The sequence below is a fragment of the Impatiens glandulifera genome, chromosome 5, assembly GCF_907164915.1.
Source record: "Impatiens glandulifera chromosome 5, dImpGla2.1, whole genome shotgun sequence".
Taxonomy (NCBI): Eukaryota; Viridiplantae; Streptophyta; class Magnoliopsida; order Ericales; family Balsaminaceae; genus Impatiens; species Impatiens glandulifera.
In genome coordinates, this window is record NC_061866.1 from 51,505,401 (window position 1) to 51,523,790 (window position 18,390).

General features: G+C 31.5%; 3 protein-coding genes across 3 annotated transcripts; 1 reads left to right on the forward strand and 2 right to left on the reverse strand.

Moving 5' to 3' along the window:
* Positions 1–1,045: 1,045 nt before the first annotated feature.
* On the reverse strand, positions 1,046–2,783 carry LOC124940026. The gene is made up of 4 exons (XM_047480504.1): positions 2,624–2,783; positions 1,865–2,111; positions 1,388–1,507; positions 1,046–1,287 (listed from the first exon to the last, which is right to left on the reverse strand). Exons 2-3 carry the CDS (start codon positions 2,093–2,095, stop codon positions 1,394–1,396), a joined length of 345 nt encoding a protein of 114 aa, XP_047336460.1. The 5' UTR covers positions 2,096–2,111; positions 2,624–2,783; the 3' UTR covers positions 1,046–1,287; positions 1,388–1,393.
* Positions 2,784–3,622: 839 nt separating this feature from the next.
* On the forward strand, positions 3,623–11,518 carry LOC124940259 (protein GET4). The gene is made up of 13 exons (XM_047480758.1): positions 3,623–3,737; positions 3,869–3,956; positions 4,110–4,189; positions 4,823–4,901; positions 5,403–5,484; positions 6,467–6,623; positions 8,847–8,937; positions 9,573–9,656; positions 9,909–9,955; positions 10,318–10,446; positions 10,918–11,002; positions 11,072–11,152; positions 11,326–11,518. The coding sequence occupies exons 2-13, from the start codon at positions 3,909–3,911 to the stop codon at positions 11,350–11,352; spliced, it is 990 nt and encodes a 329-aa protein (XP_047336714.1). The 5' UTR covers positions 3,623–3,737; positions 3,869–3,908; the 3' UTR covers positions 11,353–11,518.
* A 174-nt stretch (positions 11,519–11,692) lies between these two features.
* On the reverse strand, positions 11,693–16,787 carry LOC124938424 (calcium-dependent mitochondrial ATP-magnesium/phosphate carrier protein 1-like). The gene is made up of 8 exons (XM_047478859.1): positions 15,735–16,787; positions 15,560–15,638; positions 14,699–15,116; positions 14,006–14,129; positions 12,819–12,937; positions 12,644–12,722; positions 12,183–12,416; positions 11,693–12,087 (listed from the first exon to the last, which is right to left on the reverse strand). Exons 1-8 carry the CDS (start codon positions 16,407–16,409, stop codon positions 11,770–11,772), a joined length of 2,046 nt encoding a protein of 681 aa, XP_047334815.1. The 5' UTR covers positions 16,410–16,787; the 3' UTR covers positions 11,693–11,769.
* Between the last annotated feature and the right edge of the window lie 1,603 nt (positions 16,788–18,390).

An 18,390-nucleotide genomic window follows, 5' to 3' on the forward strand; every position in this document is an offset into this window, starting at 1 on the left:
TTTACAAGTTCAAAAACAAAATGAGTTTTAATCGTCTAAGAGCATCTCCAATGGAGCTGCAAAATGAAACCCAAAATGGGATCAGCAGCTCCAATAGTACGCCAAATGGAAACCAAAAATGAGATATCATATACTCTCTCTCCAAATACTGCATATATGCGTTGTTAATGTAGCAGATCGCATATATTTTTTCTTTTTTACTTTTTAGCCTTTGAACTTTTATTTTATTTATTTTATATATTAAACTTATTTATATAATTAATTTATATATTTTATTTATATTTTAATTTGTTTATATGTTTTATTTATTTATATGTTTTATTTATTTATATGTTTTATTTATTTATATTTTATTTTTATCTTATATTTTATATAAAGTTTATTTATATAATTATTAATTTAATTTATATAATATTTTTTATATAACATAAATTTATAATATAATTTAAAAAATTATAATAATATTAAAAAAAATTACTTTAATATATATATATTATATTATATATAATTATAAAAATTACCAAATACATTACAATAATACACAAAATACAAAGTACTTCATAAACTAAAATAAAACATCAACACAACAAAATAAAAATATTTTTAAATTTTTGTAATTTCAATTTGTTCGTGTATTGTAATTTTTGAATTTTTAATAAATTTTTATAATTAATTTATATTTAAGTTTAAAATATTTGGATGATATTATAATATTGTGGTGTAATTTATAAGTTTGTAAAATATATGGGTGATATTAAAAAGTTATAAAAGTTGATGTAAGAAAAAATATTATAAGAATATTCTTTTGAGTTTGAGAATGAGTTTTTCGGTTGGAGTAGAATTACTGTTTGATGTGACATTTACAACAAAATGAGTTTGAAAATGGATCTTTCGGTTAGAGATGGTCTAAGTGAGAAAACCAAACAAACTCAAATCCTTAATATTTTATTATAATTATATATATTAATATAAAAACTATTATTAAATTAATAGTATATTCCAAAAAAGTATTTAATTTAGCAATGTTATTTCAATCTACTTCTAAAAAGACAAAAAAAAAATAGTTACTCACTAAGACAACTTATATAAGGGTTTAGGGTTTAAATACAAAAGTGATGCAAAATGTGAATCTCTTAAATTTGGAGACACCAACTATTTGTTTTTCACCATAAACTCATTCCCAACCAGAACGATTTGATACATACATTCCCAACGCATAATACTCAGAACCGAAAACCATTTGGCCTCTTTATTTCGATGATGTTGTTATTCAAAACTAGTTACTTTCTGCGCATCAGATTAGTCCGAGATGCATATGAGTCCTTTTGTTGACAAACACGCTTCAACCCGATTGAGCATAACAGAAAATAAACAAAATAAATCTCACCAATGATCAAGGCTGATACACTTCTGGCAGTTGAAGCCCCACACTTGCAGCAGATTTTCCCAATACTTTTTTCATTTCATCTGATCTATCGATTGCAACATTGTAAGAGTACAGCAATTCCTACATGGAACCCCAAGTTCATCATTTAGGTTTAATACTTCAAACAAAAGAGAGAACATAAAAAAGAGGCATCATTTTCCTATAGTATCAGTAAATCATGCAAATGGTATGAGCCGGTTGAACCAGACCAGACCAGACTCAAGAATGACTCAAAAGCTTTAATATAGAATATTTTCATGCAAACCCTCTTAGAAATGTCATCTCTGATTATGAATTATAGTTTGAAATAACTAAAAAGAAATTGGTTAATCCTAGAAACCCAATTCAAGTACAAATGCATCAGTTACAGTATCATGCTAGACAAGTAAATCCTTTATATTGAATGGAGATGGGAGGAAAAGGAGATAAACTATATACCTTATGGTAATGAAGGCTGTTCAAATGCAAGGTGTAGTCACGAGCAAGCTTCAATTTTTGCTTGATTACAGAGTGATCTGAAATGCTGCTACTCTTTCGAAATTCCTGAGTTACAAATTCGGTGAAATGACGCTTGTAATCCTCTTTGCCTACATGCTTCCTCACAGCTTTCAAAAGATTACGATAGATATTCATAGCTTTCCAAGATGCGGCAGAAGAAGAAAAACCCATTTTGTCTCCACACCAACTGAAAATCATTGAACTCCCCAAGTCATGTTATTACTTATTACCCTATTTGGCATTCCAGTTTATGCTTTTCAATATCTCAAATATCATTTTCCAAACTTAATGTTTCTATAAACTTCAGGTAAAGATTCACAGGTCAACCAAAACAGACAGAGAATGAAATCCTATCACAATAAGCAGTGAATGAAGCTCTATTAACAAGCATACTTTTCTCTATAAATCATGTTTTATATATCCCCAACATAGGCTTTTTTTTTTTCTCAAGGTCATCCAAGTTATCAGATCTTGTAGCAAACAAATAAGTTCCTATCTGACTGACTATCTTAAAGCTATGACAACCAAATGAACTTATATGATTTAATGAAGAACGTCACAGAATAATACAGCAAGAGGGGACATACAACAGATGCATGAACAAAGTAGAATACATAAGATAGATCTTTCAATTCACTACTTACAGTAGCAAATTCGAAAACCTAAATCAACAGAAATTAAGGAATAGTCGAATGAAACCTAAATCGGTTGTCGGACGTGGAGTGATACTGTCGACAGGTGGAAGACCTGCTTCGTCGTCGACGACGTCTGAAACTGGCCGGCGAGTAGTCTGAAGAATAGGGCGCGGCCGGAGGTAGAAGAAGTCAAATGACCTTGGGAAGGAGGTGAAAGATGTATTTTTTTATGTAGGTTTAGAATATAATTAGTAATTAAAAATATAAATATAATTTAACTAAGTGCCATTTAGTCAATTTTTATTATAATTTTTTTTCCCAATTTTGTATTATATGAAAATGTGTTGTTTATCTTTTCGCTTCTTATATTTTTGTTATCTTGATTAATTTGTTGTTCATATCATCATTTATCATTAATTGAATACGTATTTGTCCATTTTGAATAGAGACAAAATTATCGGGTTTGAATTATTTTTATATTTTTAATAAATAATTATTAAAATTGATCTTTCATATATGAAATTGTTTTAAAAGTATCTCATAATTTTATTTATTTTTTCACATTTCGGTGACTAATGCAGATTTTATTATCGTTCAAAATATTTGAAATAATACCGTTTTTTTGTTTTTTTGTACGCTTAGAAACTCAAAATTCATTCTTCGAATTGAGAATTTTATTTTTAAATGGTTAATGCAATTTGATATATTAATAATCAATTATTTATTTAATTTTATCATATTTAATTATACATTTTTTATATATAATTCTCAATTTAAATAAATGCAAAATATCTCTAGTGAAATATGTATAACTTACATAAAATTTAACAGAAAAAAATAAATTTAATTTATTATTTATAAATCTTATCATATTCATAGTTCTACATAAACGTAAATATTTATATTTTCTTAAACAAAACTTTTATATTGGAGTTACCCAATTATTTTTTTATTATGGAGTACTACTTATGACAAATTTAATTTAAAAATATGTTATTGAGAAAAAAAAGATTATTTAAAGTATTGAGGAAGTTATTTAAATTTTATTTTTGGTCATAGTTAAATATAAAAGAAATAAAAAAAATGTCATGTTTTTCATAGGGATTGAGAAATTGAGATTTCCTGGACTCTTTCTCTCTCGGCCATACAACTCCGGTCCGGCGTTGATCTTCCCGACGGTAAGGATCTCCTTCTCCTCAATTGTTTCTCTCTTCTCCATTTCCACTTTCATTCTCTTTCCATCACTAACAAGATCGCATTTCTCATTTCTTATCATCTTTCAACTCACACACTTTCTCACATTCTGTAGTTCCGTCATCTGAAGCAGAGAGTTCGAAATCAGAGCATCCATGTCGCGAGAGAGGGCCAAGAAAGGTGTATTACCTCCAGCACAGGAGGTATGTGTGGATATATATATACAATTATGCTGATTTAGGGATTTTCTATTCCTTTTGACGAATCATCTACGTGGTTCTTTTAGCTGGTTGATGTGTAATTCGATTAAACCTATGTCTATTCGAATTTGATTTTTTAGATTTTAAAATTTTCAGTATATTGACAAATTTGAGAAGATGGTTAGAGAAGGTGATTTCTATGGAGCTCAGCAAATGTATAAGTCTATTAGCGCAAGGTATTATAGTTCTTCATAGGTGTATTCTTTAATTTATTTATTTTAGCTTGTTTGTATGTTATATTACCTTGAAGCTCCTTTGAGCTGCATTTTGTTCTAGGAACTACTTTGATTAATGTGGAGAAGATGTAAATCTAGTTTTCGGGATTGAATTGTATTCCGGTGTTTAAGACTTTATTGAGGATTTGCTGAGGAGGATTAGATTAAGAGAAAATATAGGTTTTACATGCTGAAATTGTGAATTAGGTGAAAGATAACTGAACACGTGTTGAGAAGAAGGAGAATTGGTTGAAGCCATAGGTGAAAGAGTAGAGAGAAACCGAAAGATGAGAACTTGGATATCAGCATCTCAGCTATGCTTACCTTTTGTTCTAGGAAATGCTAGACTTATTGGTTATTTTTATTAGGATAATTAAAAGCTTATCTGGTGCCTTCCGGTCAATGTGCTTCCATTCTACATTTTTTTTTGTTAAATGTAGATTGAGGAATACACGTTTATTGTTTCAATTTGAATAGAACTACCATTTTTTTATTTTTTTTTTGTTAAACTTGTATGTAATGAAACTATTTATCCTTCATATATGCTTGGATGGCTTAATTTCCTTACTTTGTGAGAGATGCCTGTCTGCCCAGGTATGCATCAGCTGATAGGGATGCTGAAGCCTTGGATGTTCTTCATTCAGGAGCTTGCGTTCAGTTGGAACATGAACAGGTAATCCTCGTTGCTCAATCCACTGCTGGTATTCCCAACGCCAATCTCAAAGAGAGATGTGATACTATTTTACATGCTCGATGGCAGAGTAATGTTATATTCTGTTGCTACACACCTTTTTTGTTGTAATTCCGTTATTTTATGTTAGGCTGTAAACTTATGGAGTTTGTGTGCAATAATTTTGTATTGTACCTTGATGCCTTTCATGCTCATCTTTTGTGTAAGTCCTACATTGTTAAAACCATATCAAATCAAATATTGAAGCTAGATGCTGTTACAAAAGATGAAAGCAAATTGGGCATTGGTAGAACATCAACTATGTGGTGTTTAGATTGTTTTCTGAATCCCTCCATAACAAAACAACCATAATTGGGCTAGACCATTTAATAAAGCTAAATCCTTTTATTCATCACTCAGATGATTTTTATTGTTTCCTCCTAATTTGCAGTCATAATGACTAATTCTATCACTAAGCTTTCATATACCTCTCTTAAACTTCAGGTTACTTGTGGAGCCGAGCTTGCAAATTTGTTTACAGAGGCTCTTGTCAAAGGGAAATATCAATATGATGAAACTACTCTGGGTTAGTCAATCTTTGATTCAAATCTTCACGAGTTAGTTTTATTAGGGCCACATCCATAAGCTATGTTGTAAAAGTCAAATACTTGTGGTGAAGTTGTTTTTGGTCACTTTACCCTATACATGAAGTGACCAAGAGTTAGTTTTCTGATGGATCAAATATGCGTGATATGGTCACCAAATGGAAATTTACGTGATTGAAGCTATTGCTGATGAGCTCTTAAAAGAGTTAGTTTTATGAAGGTTCACATGCATGTACTACATATAACTCGAAACAAAAATGTATCTCATGGAAGACATATAACTCATTTCTCTTTTGTTCAAATAGACTATTAATCATCCTCCTAACTCAGCCTGATCAATTATTTTTTCCGATGATAGCCATATAATATTTCAGAAGGGGAAGACTTTGATAGAGGTACTGGGAAAAACATATATTAGGTTGACTATCTTCCTGGTTTCTATTTGTTGATAAATTATGGAACATCTTATCTTGTACATACAGAAGTCCTGATAAAATGGAAATCGTGTTTGTAAAATAAATATTTTATATTTCTTCTTCATGTTTTCCTTTATTAGAATTTATATGAGAATTGAGCTGGCCTATTCGCGCTGCCTACAAGATTTCAACTCAAGAACTACCTTCTAGGGACAGAAACTCTTTGAATATGGCAACTTTTTAATGTTAGAAGCTTTATGTGAATAGTATCTTCTCGGTGTCAAAATAAATGGTAACTTTTCATATTAGCATCTTTCTGACCACTAATTGTTTTCCTCTTATCATATGCTATCCAAAACTTCCACTATGAATCTTTCTTTCCCCTATTTGAGCAATTGGTACTCTTATCCTAATCAACTTCTGAAGTACTACAAAGAGAAAGGAATTTTTTTTTGTGTTGTCCGATAATTCACCACTGGTAGCTCTATTTCTTTCTTTGATTTAGCTTTTTGCTAATATGTTGATTGTGAAAAAAAAACATTATCAGAACGTCTCCGTACAATTGTCAAGAAGTTTCCCCGGATTCCTGTCCCACAAAACTTGGACATGCCTGATGATGATGACATGCAGAAACTTTCTGAAGCTCTAGGAGCTGCAAAAACGCGAGTGGAAGTTGCCTCATCATTTCTAAAGGCTGCTATTAAGTAAGATTTCCTTCACTTATCTTATTTCACTTTAAAGTAGTTCAACCATGAAGGGCGAATTTAATAGAAACATTTACTGAGCATGATCATTATAAATTTATTTGATCTAACATAATTCATATCCTACTAAAAACACTGGGGTTCCACGCGCAATATAGTAATCTAATTGAAACATTATACACGAACTGATCCTTTTTTGTGGCCAAAAGAATTCATGTTATTGTTTGTTCATCTTGAGATGCATGGCGTACATGTCTTTTGGCCCTCTTTTCTTTTCTTGATTTGTGCTAAGGAGCATGTAGATCTCAAATCAGATACTTTTGAATATTGTAGGGTAATACATAGAGACAAAGAATTACTAGTATGCACTTGGTTTGACACACTTGTTACACGTTTTGCTATTTTTACACTTGTGTGTGACATGGCGAATATTCTTGTCGACTGTTTAGAGATGTTTTTAGGCCTTAGAGAAGTAGGACATTACATTTTGCTTTCAAATTACATAAGAAAAACTAGAATTCCAATGCACCGACAAGCACTTTGGTGAGAGAAGAGTTGGTCTCTTAGATGCCAAAAAAACATTTTTTTTGCTGAAATGTAAACTTTCTTGCTCTTAGAAATCTGTAGAGTAGGTCACTAACAACTTGTTACAAACGTGGGAACTTTGGTAGCCACTTGGCCCACTTGCATCAAAATAATAATAAAGTAGTTTTTTCAAAATCTCCATTTTCATCCAAACTCTTGCATTATGATTATGTTAATACTTGTATAGTTCTAAATATCCTTTCTAGCACTTGTATGTCTACCATTGGACTTGAAACATCTTTCACTATATTTTTTGTTGATGGAAGCATGCCAAATTTGGAAACACTTTTATTTTTGTTAGCGTTTGAAAAGTAAACTTAGAGAGTGACAAATTAAAATAATATATATTGGTTGTTTTGCATTTGGATCCAAATACAGAAACAAAAATAAAAAGTGCTTCCAAGTGGAGACAATGAGTCATATTTGTTGGATTCCCTGCCAAATTTTTGTTGTTGGAAGTATGCCAAATTTGGTAACACTTTTATGTTTGTTAAAGTTTGAAAACTAAACTTAGAGAGTGACAAATTGAAATATATTGGTTGTTTTGTTTGGATCTAAATACAGAAACAAAAATAAAATAGTGTTTCCAAGATGAGACATTGAGTCATATTTGTTGGATTCCTTGACAGTAGATAATCGTTACAGACTACAGAGTTGATATACAAGTACTGAAACCAATGATGGACTATAAACATATGATATTTCCTTGATAGCAAAGTTATTAACATGAGAAATCTTAACGTTCCTTTGTTTTGGCAAAGGTCCAACCCAGAATTTAGTTTACCCTTTAACCTCAAGTGAAGTAGGATGATGCTAACTCCAAAAGTTATTAACATGAGAAATCTTAACGTTCCTTTGTTTTGGAAAAATTCCAATGCACCCAGAATTTAGTTTACCCTTTAAGCTCAAGTGAAATAGGATGATGTTTACTCCAAAAGTAAACTGTACTTTCAAACAGTCTTTTTCAAGCCTAAGTAGATAGTTATTTACTTAAAAGATAAATGATCACATATTATGAACCACAAGCTGGAGTGCTGGACACATGGTCATTAAAGCATCTTGCATCTGTGCAAATGATTGTCCATGAGAAATGTTTGTGTTATTACCTCCAAACATGCACATAATTGATAACAAAGCAACACAATAAGTTGAAGAGAAATGAAACATAATTGGAATTTCCCGATAACAAATTAAATAAAATTGTACATAGGGTCAGAAACTGATTATTTTTTAATGTTAAAGTTTGTATTTTAACAGTTGTCGCAAGGACGATTTCTAATTAATACAAACAATGTCTGGAACATGGGACGTGAATGTTTATTGAACAACTCATCCACCATGGAACATTGAATTGGTAAAGGGTAGAAACTGAATGAAGCATTAGAAAGATGGATCTGATCTACACAAACTGACATAGAATCCAACAAAGTAATTGTTGAAGATAGGTGGTTGCATTTTCTTTGTTTCTTAAAGCATGAAGCTATTAAGTCACTGTAAGCATGGAAACCCCCGTTCCCCAATCTCTTTCTCTGGTTGTACATTATTTGTTTGTTTCAATGTGTGTCATCATTTTTTCTTCTGTTCTGTGCTTACGGATATTGAATTTTAGTTGTCTTTTGTTAAATATTATATTGGAAGGTGGTCTGCAGAATTTGGAGCTCAAAAGAATGGATCCCCTGAACTACATGATATGCTAGCAGAATACATATATTCTGAATCCCCTGAGGTGGTAGGTTTCTTTGGAGCTCAAATATCCAATTCTTGGGGCATTTCACCATTTTATTTCTATCTATCAGACTTTGTTGAAATAATATATTTTTTACCAACGGAAAGCACTTCTCTTAGAATTTAGTGCAACATGGCATATTCTAGTGTCCTTGGATCTTTAATGATCTGAGAGGTTTCCATAAGGCCTTCTTGAACTTACTAGGTTGTCCATTTTTCAGCGTAGTTATTTTGAAAGGTCCTCTTAGAGTTATCTGCATGCATGTTTTACTATTTGTATAAAATTATGAACTCATTTATGGAGTTTCTTGGAACTTGGCTATTAGATAATTGTCTTATGATAGTTCTCTAATCTTAATTTTTGCTGCAGTACAGAAAATGGAAGAAACTATACTTGACATTGTCCAAAAGAATAGATTTCCCTTTGCTTATGCTTACAGTTAGTTATGAATGTTAATAGTATAAGAGCTTTATGTCAACTCAAGACCCGAATCAGCTGCATTAGCAGTTCCAGTTGCGGATTCAAATGAACACCATCTTGATATTTATTCTTCACAAACTAATGAAAATAGAAGTGATTATCTGGTAATTTTTAATTTTATTTATTAGCATGTAACTATAACTCATGTTGCTTTTCAGGACATGAATCGTGTATCATATCATTTTGTTCGTGGAAAAAGCCCTCAAGAGTTTGCATCAACACTAGTTAATTTTACTGAGAAGGTGTGACCTTTTATTCTCACGAATGTTTCCATCCATTATAAAAGTTGAATCACTTTTCTGATTACATATTAAAATTTAAATTCCGGTGAGACTAATCTCCATATGTTAGTTGATATATTACAAAACGTTAATTAATTCAAACATGGGCCTTACTAATTTCTAATATTAACATCTTTGACTTGTTAAACTAACTCATCATTATTCAATCTATCTTACTATATCCATTTTGTTTTCCTGGTGACGGTTTTGCAGTGTTATCCAGGTGAAGATGATTTAGCTATTGCTCGAGCTGTTTTAATGTAAGTAGAACCTTTTTTATTTCCTCCTCATTCCTTGTGGCAGTCATGATCTGTCTAAAACTTGCAAGTCAACCTGGCTGACTATCCATCAGGGAATAATAGTATGTTCAATTTCTCCGTATATCATAACTTTAATTAATATATTCGAGTGTGGATCAAATTGGTTCGGTTATTTGAAAAGACTCTATATTGACTCTAATATATCGGTTTTTAACATTGCTTTGCGAATATTTAATATCTTAGAACCATTTTTGTGTTCTACTTGTCTTTTGAGATATTGTATTGTAGGATATTATTTTGTATCTTGATACTCACTGATTTCACAACTAATTGATTTACTGAGGTTTCTGCTATTTTTCTAGGTATTTATCTCTTGGCAACTTGAGAGATGCTAACTATGTTATGGATGAGATTGAAAAGCAAGTGAAGGACAAGGAACAAGACTTTAATGACTCCGAACTATTGCATTTTGTCAAATATCTATTGCTAACGTGAGTTATATATACCATTTCACATCCACAAAATTAAGTTTAGGGCTTATTTATATTTAGTTTCTATATTGCATCTATTTTATTATATTAATGATTGTGGGGGTTTGGCCTCTCTATCAATTAGAAGCTTAGTAACTCCAAATTTAATCCCCTAAAATTCCTCAGGTGCCAATTGATAAACGAATTTGCCCCATTTGGAAATACTTTGTTTTGTCAAACATCTCGATGTGAATGCATATGAGACCACGTTTGGAACCAGAACTTAGTGCCAGATTCAGAGATTTATTAGTTGTTTCTCATCTGGATCTGGATTCAGTTGGAATTATAGTGTTTGTCATTTCGATGTATCTTAAACTGTCTTAGAGATGAGAACCTTTTTGAGCTTATTTTATTAGGTTTTTCTTTCAATGTTGAATTTATGCATTGAGATTGATTAGTTTCATAAAAAAAAACGAAAAATTGTGTGTGCAGGTTAGAGAGGGATGCTTTACCTCTGTTTAATATGCTGAGACAGAACTACAAGGCTCAATTCGATAGAGAACCTACATTCTATGAGGTATGATTTGGTATGGAATTATTCTTATTTCTTTCTTGATCTGACAAAAAATATCTGAATGTGGTACAGTTGCTAGATGAAATTGCCACCAAGTTCTTTGGAGTTCAACGCAAAAACTCGCTGCAGGGCATGTTTGGTGATATATTCAAGGTAAGACTCGTTGTTTTCTTTAGGAGAGGTATATAGGTCATTTCACAATTATCGTAAAATTTGGATAGTTTATAGACTTTTAATGATCCAACCATCTCTAAATACCAAAATAATGGTGTTTATTTGTTTTTTCCTTTGATTGAATCCAATTATCAAATTATGTTTATTTGCAGATGATGGGTGGTGGAGAAGGGATGTGATGCAATGAAAACTGATGACGGTGTTTGTTTTCTGACTTTGATATATTTAACATTTCCCGTTTGTGCTTGTTTTGAAATGTTCTTTGCTAGATCAAATTTTGATTTCAGAATGTGACATAATTTGAAAGTTACTATTTATTTATATTATTTATTTTGATTTAGTATTGCTATTACTCTTCTTTGAAGTTTGTGATTTGCGTTTAGATACTTTCTTCCATTAGAAAAACCCGAGTCGACTTAGACCTATTTTTATGTTTATTCGCGAAAAAACTTGTGACCTCTCAATCTGACAAAAAAACAAGCGAGACCCAACAAAAAAAAATGTAGTTAGGTAAAAGTGTGATAAATTGACTAAATAACTTATGAAATAACCCATTTATTTTATATTTCAAATTAGTAAAAATGAAACAAATAGAGTTAATTAGCTTTCAGTCTTGGTTTTGATTGGATGGCTGTGTTTACAATTTCATAGCCAGCAAAGTTGAGAGCGCCCAAAGGAGCGACCCAAAAGAACCTCGGAATGGCTCCTTTGTAGAATCCGAGGATTCCTTCTTGTTGGAGGATGGAAATAAACACAATTGTTGCCGAAATGGGTTGTCCAGCTGGCGCTGTCATCATCCTCGTTTTCATCACATCAATAGGTGTTGTCATGATTGCTGTCAACCCACCTGATATCGCCCCAACCGCCATGCTCTCCCATGCCTCCAATTCCCGTCCAAGAATATGTTGAGTTGCCTATAACATCAAACATACATTCATTATTCATTGTATTACTCAAAATTAAGTAATGAATGTCGAAGTTTTTCAATCTTGTAAAAATAAGTGGGTACCTTTTTGGATTGAGCATAAAGCCCCATTCCCGCGACATAGAAGGGTAACTCCCTGACGAGAGTGGCTCCTGTTCCTCGGAAAAAACCATTAAGTCCTTCCTGACTCCAAATTCCCACTATTCCTTCCCAAACATTGTTGAAATGACCTACTTGTAGCCTTTGCTTTAATACTTCACAAGGTATTCGCATTGCAGTACCAATAAAAGTTCCGCAAAAGGATGCTACAGATTGCACCTGGTTAGCACAAAGAAATGTGAATTAATTTTACTTCAACAATAATAATTTTGGATCATAGTAAACATAATAATTTGGATCATGATTAAGAAAGAATCGATTTAGATTATTAACATATCGGTCACTGTCATAAAACATCCTTATGATCAAGAAAGAAAGTCCTCTCAACAGGATTCACAATTACAAATTGGAAGTTTTAGAAGACGACCTTCATAATTTGCATGTACCTGCATTTCTGTGAGGGACGGAGAAACATTTCCTAAAACAATCTTTGTTGCTTCAAAAATTCCAGTTCGCAAGCCATGACTGGAATATATAGAATTAACATTTAGTGTTTGAAGCAGGAACAACAACAAACAGAAGAATAATGATGGATTAAACTAAAGAAAATCAAATAAAAACCTTGAGAACTGTCCAACTATTGCTGGGATGGAACCTTTATATAAACCTCTGAATCCAATTTGGGGAAGCATTGATATAACCTCGGGAAAGCTAAGTGTTGTTGATGCTTGTACTTGAGTCTGCGAAATTAGCATATATTGGTAAAAAAAAAAAGTTTTGGACCAATTGTTATGTTTGAGAGATTAAGAACGCGATACAATAATTGTGAAAAAAGGGGATGGGAATCGAGAGACTTTCCGATAGAACAGGGTGAGACGCTTCAGAGACAGACTGAATTACTATCTTCTTATTCATCCTTATTCAATATTCCATATGATTACACTGTCTTATATTTATACTACTCATAGCTCAGTAGTAGAGCACATAAACTCATATTCCTAGGGTCGTGGGTTCGAGTTTCATCCCGAACTAAGGGGTAATGCTATGTTCATAAATTCAAAAACAATATACTAACAAATATATACATGTGACAAAAAATCACAGAATTGTATTTTTTTTAGAGACTTTTCTTATTGTTTTTGAAACGGGTTGATTTCATAAAACTAATTTTCAAATATGACAAACACATCCTTAATTAAATGTGTGATTAAGAGTTGAGGGAAAATGTGGGGATTGAGGAACATCAGTGGTGGGTTTAAATGTGCGATTAAGAATTGAAAATCTTGGCTAATTTAGGTGGAAATCAAAATAAAGGAAAAAATATATACTTATCTTAATTCGATTAGAGTTCACATTCTAAATTCATTTCTACCTTTTAAGTGCTTAAACAAACAACACAATTGGAATTGACCCTCCAATTCCAATGCCAATTCTTCTACACATGGTTACTTTATTCTGTATAACATTTTAAAATATTAACTACTAAGGATATTTTACTCAATTTACCCAAATAAACCACCTTACATCAAATGATATTTTAAAAAAATGGTTTTGATGAAGAAAAAAAAAAGATCGAACAAGCTCCAATTTAACAAAACTGTTTACACCCTTAACAGGTCTTTTAAGTCTCGAGTACAAATTAATAGGAGCCATTATGATTTTGAATATTAAATGGTTATACCAAAAGACCAGAAATACTTGTGAATAAACTTATCGATTTCAATATGTAAAAAATGTACTGAACTACGAAAAGAATAAGAAGAAAGTGGACAAAGACATTTTTTTAGGTGTTAAGAAGGAGATCTTGCCTTTATTGTATCAATAGGATGCATTAAAGCACAAGAAAATGCACAGGAAATCCCTCCTGCAAAAGCAGATTTCAAAAGGCTGGTAGCTGGAAGGCGAAGAGAACTTGATGACAGCTTGTCTTCCCTAAAGAAACAAGCCAAAAGTGTTACAAAATTAACTAGTGGTAAACAAACTGAAACTGAATAATTTCCGTAACTGCTACAAGTTCTACAAATAAGTGTCACTTTCAAAGGAAATTTGTTTCATCTAATCAGAATCCTTATTTTTAATCATTTTCTGGAGTTTGATAGCTAAATTATTTGTAACAAAAAGAGAATTCAGAAGAATCACTTAAAAATTTTTTATATTCAACAATTTACAATTTACACACATATAATCCTTGATTTCAGATAACGAAATGAAAAAGAAATATACAATCCTTGATTCCTATTGTCTCTGATTCTCAACTATTTGATCTTTTTCATATTCTGATTTCCTTGAGTTACATATGGGTGAGGATTTCTTTACCATTGTCTATCTAAGCAAATGTATGATACAAAATTTTGGGTTTCTTTTTCTTTCACGATAACTTCTTACAACCATTACTTCTAATAATATGCAACCTATGGAGATAACCTGTATTTGCAAACATATATCAAGCTCAAGTTTAAATTTTGACTGGAAACAGTTATAAAGAGTAAATAATATCTTACCTACAATGTTTTTCACCTGTATAAGATGGAAGAAGAAGCATATAATTTCTGAAATGTCCATATGAAACATGTTCTTCAGCACCCGCATTCATAAGCCTTTGCAAAGCAATAGTAATATCTTCATTGGCAGGAAAGCCAGCATCTTCAAGTGATGTCAACATTTCACTTTTTTGTATTGGTGCAGACTTGCTTGATAAAAAAGAGATGTAAACACGAAGAATGGTTGACTCCTTATGTTCCATAATGGGTAAAAACTGTTTCCAACCAAAAGATTTTGAAAACAGGTTACTTCTAGTTCGTGTCATCAACTCATGTGCGTATGAAAGAGGTAGTTTTCTCTTCCTCATAGCAACTTCAAGATCTTTTAACGTTACTCGTCCATCACCATCTCTATCTAGTTCCTCAAAAAACTTCCTTCCTGTTTGAATTTACATTGCAAATAGTGAAAGGAATTCTTATAAGAAATCGCCATAAACTGATACAAATGCAAATACTAAAAAAAACTGTTCAGAAAATCTTTCTTGCACTGATATACCATGTCTATCTACTTCATTATAATGATGCTATTTATATAGATTTATATCATGATCATTCCAGACGTAACTATAAAACTCATCTTATTTTACACTTCTCATGAAAAATCATTGGGAATAAGTATAACACGGGTTTTGGCACAAAAATATTATTTTAAATGTAATTGCAACAAAAGAACATTCTGCACATATATAATACAATAATCAAAAAGGGAATAATGACATATTTTCGGACTTTGATAAAAAAAAAAAAAAAAAGTAACCTCTTTGCATATATCATAATCTTCAAATGAAAATAAATTTTAAAATGGTTACATAGCTGACACACCTTCAGATTCTGTATATCTGAAAAAATCATGGACTAACAATAGCATCTTCTTGTCTGGATCCTTGACAGATTGCCCTATCTGAGGTACCAGCTTTAATCAGTTCTTTTACAAAAAAACAAAAGTAAGTTAAAAAGTGTGTATCTCAATAACTAATAATCGAAAGGAAGTACTGACCAATTCATTCTTCACTTCCTGTGAAGCACCTCTACCACTTCCTTCACTGTCTCCCATTACTCTTGCAAACATCGAATTTCTTAAGGACCTGTTTACTTTAGTCCTTTTTCCATTGTTACAAAATTCTTGAATACCCAATTCAAACTTTTGAAGGTTCTGCATCAACTGCTCACAAACAAGGCCCGTGAAAATCTGAATTGAAAACTTTTTCTTCTCTTCAGTTTTCACATTCTCTAGTTGATGTGTTGTCTTGTATAAATGCAAACACTCCTTTGTTTCAAATGAAATACTTTGTTTCCGCTGATGCCCATATGAACATAAAGAACAAGAATCATTTGGAAAAGTTTTAAACAATACATTGAGTGAAAATGACTGCTTAAAAGAAGATTGCCCGCAATTTGAGCATGTCTTAATGTCATCCCTAACCTCACCTTTTGACTCTTTGCCCCCTGAATCACCATTGCAAAATAATTGACGCTTGTGCAACCCTAGAAATGACCACTCGTTGTCAATCTTACTATTGCTTTTAATAGATCCATACTTAGAATCAGACCAAAACTGCCCAATATCGTTCTGCAAATGTTTTACACCAGATTCAAGCGAGCACATCGCATCCTTAAAACCATGAAGGGAAGAACCAAATAAGGAATCTAAAGGATCATTTGCATTAACCATTATTATAAGACAACTCTATCTCCTGACTGTGATTAATTCGTCTTGTTCAGTCGAACTTCTTCCATTCATAACAAACAATCAACAATTTAAGACAATGAAGAACTAAATATGCTGAGCAGATAATTCTACAAGAGTTTGATACAGCGCCGAAATGGAATCCAGCAACCTATCATATACCTGAACATAGATAGTTATAGATTAATCCATGGATAGCTCGAATATTGAAATGTTTTCACAAGATTATGCGTATTTCAGAGAATAGTGATGATAAAGTGCAGAAGTTGAGTTATAGGAATTCAAATCACCGATAGTGACTCACCAAGTTGAAAAGAGCGTCAAAATTCGGAGGAAATCTCTCTCTATACACCGAAATGGAATCCAGCAACTTATCATATACCTGAAGATAGATAATTATAGAATGTTTTCACAAGATTATGCGTATTTCACAGAAGAGTGATGATAAAGTACAGAAGTTGAGTTATAGGAATTCAAATCACCAATAGTTACTCACCAGTTGAAAAGAGCGTCAAAATTCGGAGGAAGTCTCACTCTATCAACGTAATGGAATCCAGCAACTTGTCATAGACCTGAACATAGATAATTATAGATTAATCCATGGATAGCTCGATTATTGAAATGTTTTCATAAGATTATGCGTATTTCAGAGAATAGTGATGATAAAGTACAGAAGTTGAGTTATAGGAATTCAAATCAGGATAGTTACTCACCAGTTGAAAAGAGCGTCAAAATTCGGAGGAAATCTCTCTCTCTATACACCGAAATGGAATCCAGCAACTTAACATATACCTGAACATAGATAGTTATAGATTAATCCATGGATAGCTCGATTACTGAAATGTTTTCACAAGATTATGCGTATTTCAAAGAATAGTGATGATTAACTACAGAAGTTGAGTTATATGAATTCAAATCACGGATAGCTTACTCACCAAGTTGAAAAGAGCGTCAAAAATCGGAAGAAATCTCGCTCTAAACACAGATCTCGGCAAAGAAAAATGGCGTCAGTTAACAGCAAATGAAGCGAGAAAGCAGAAAATGAGTATTTTATTTTCTCCACATGCAAATACAAATGGGTTTCAAATGAGATGAGACTGACAATCTGACAAGTTTCACGTTCACCTGAAATTAGTTTATCTCTACTTAATTTACATATTAACCCCCCTTTTTCTAATATTACTTTTTGATTACAACTTTTATTTAAAAGTTAAAAGATAAACTCAAAACAAAAAATAATATAAAAAAATTGAAAAATACTATAAACCCTCTTTCGAATTGATTATTCTTTTAGAATTAATAAATAGCTGAAATATGAAGAATAGAAAATCATGTATTTAATTTTCACTTAAAATTATTTGAAAAAAAAATAAAGTTTATAAAATAAGAATATAAACATAAAAAAAATATAAAAAAAATATAAAAAAATACTAAAAAATTTAAATGTCAATATTTTTTTTGATAATTAATAAATAACTCAAACATCATTTATGAACAATAGTCATGCATTTAATCCACCAGAGTATACGTTCTAAAAAAAATCGACCTCATAGGCTAAAAGATTAGTGGTAACCGAGGGTGTCATATATTTAATTTTCATTTAGAAATATTTGAAATTAAAAATAATGTTTATTATTATAAGAGCATTTTAACTATTTAAATTTTTTAAAAAAAAAAAACAGGACTAACAAAAGTATCTTATGTCTTAATTTTTATTTTTATGAAGAACACCCTTATTTAAATATGGCAAAATTGTGGAGTCCGTATTCTTAAAATAAATCCGATCTTCTTACACTCAATGAGATCTTTTAAGCACTATAGTATAGACTAGGGATGAGTAGGACTAGGGGTGTAAAGTGAGTAGTTCGGTCAAAGCTCGATTCGGTTCGAACTCAGTTTGACTAAGTTCGAATCGAATTCGAGTATCTCAATTATAAATCGAGCTCGAACTTTATATTTGTTGTTT

Excerpts from the sequence above, each read along its gene's own strand:
- LOC124940026 (XM_047480504.1), bottom strand. The coding sequence starts at position 2,095 with ATGGGTTTTTCTTCTTCTGCCGCATCTTGGAAAGCTATGAATATCTAT. Across the intron at positions 1,508-1,864 it reads ACAGCCTTCATTACCATAAG|GAATTGCTGTACTCTTACAA; the intron begins GTATATAGTTTA and ends GGTTCCATGTAG.
- LOC124940259 (XM_047480758.1), top strand. The coding sequence starts at position 3,909 with ATGTCGCGAGAGAGGGCCAAGAAAGGTGTATTACCTCCAGCACAGGAG. Across the intron at positions 9,657-9,908 it reads TAGTTAATTTTACTGAGAAG|TGTTATCCAGGTGAAGATGA; the intron begins GTGTGACCTTTT and ends ACGGTTTTGCAG. Across the intron at positions 10,447-10,917 it reads GTCAAATATCTATTGCTAAC|GTTAGAGAGGGATGCTTTAC; the intron begins GTGAGTTATATA and ends TTGTGTGTGCAG.
- LOC124938424 (XM_047478859.1), bottom strand. The coding sequence starts at position 16,409 with ATGGTTAATGCAAATGATCCTTTAGATTCCTTATTTGGTTCTTCCCTT. Across the intron at positions 15,639-15,734 it reads AGGAAGTGAAGAATGAATTG|ATAGGGCAATCTGTCAAGGA; the intron begins GTCAGTACTTCC and ends CTGGTACCTCAG. Across the intron at positions 14,130-14,698 it reads ACAGGTGAAAAACATTGTAG|GGAAGACAAGCTGTCATCAA; the intron begins GTAAGATATTAT and ends TTGTTTCTTTAG.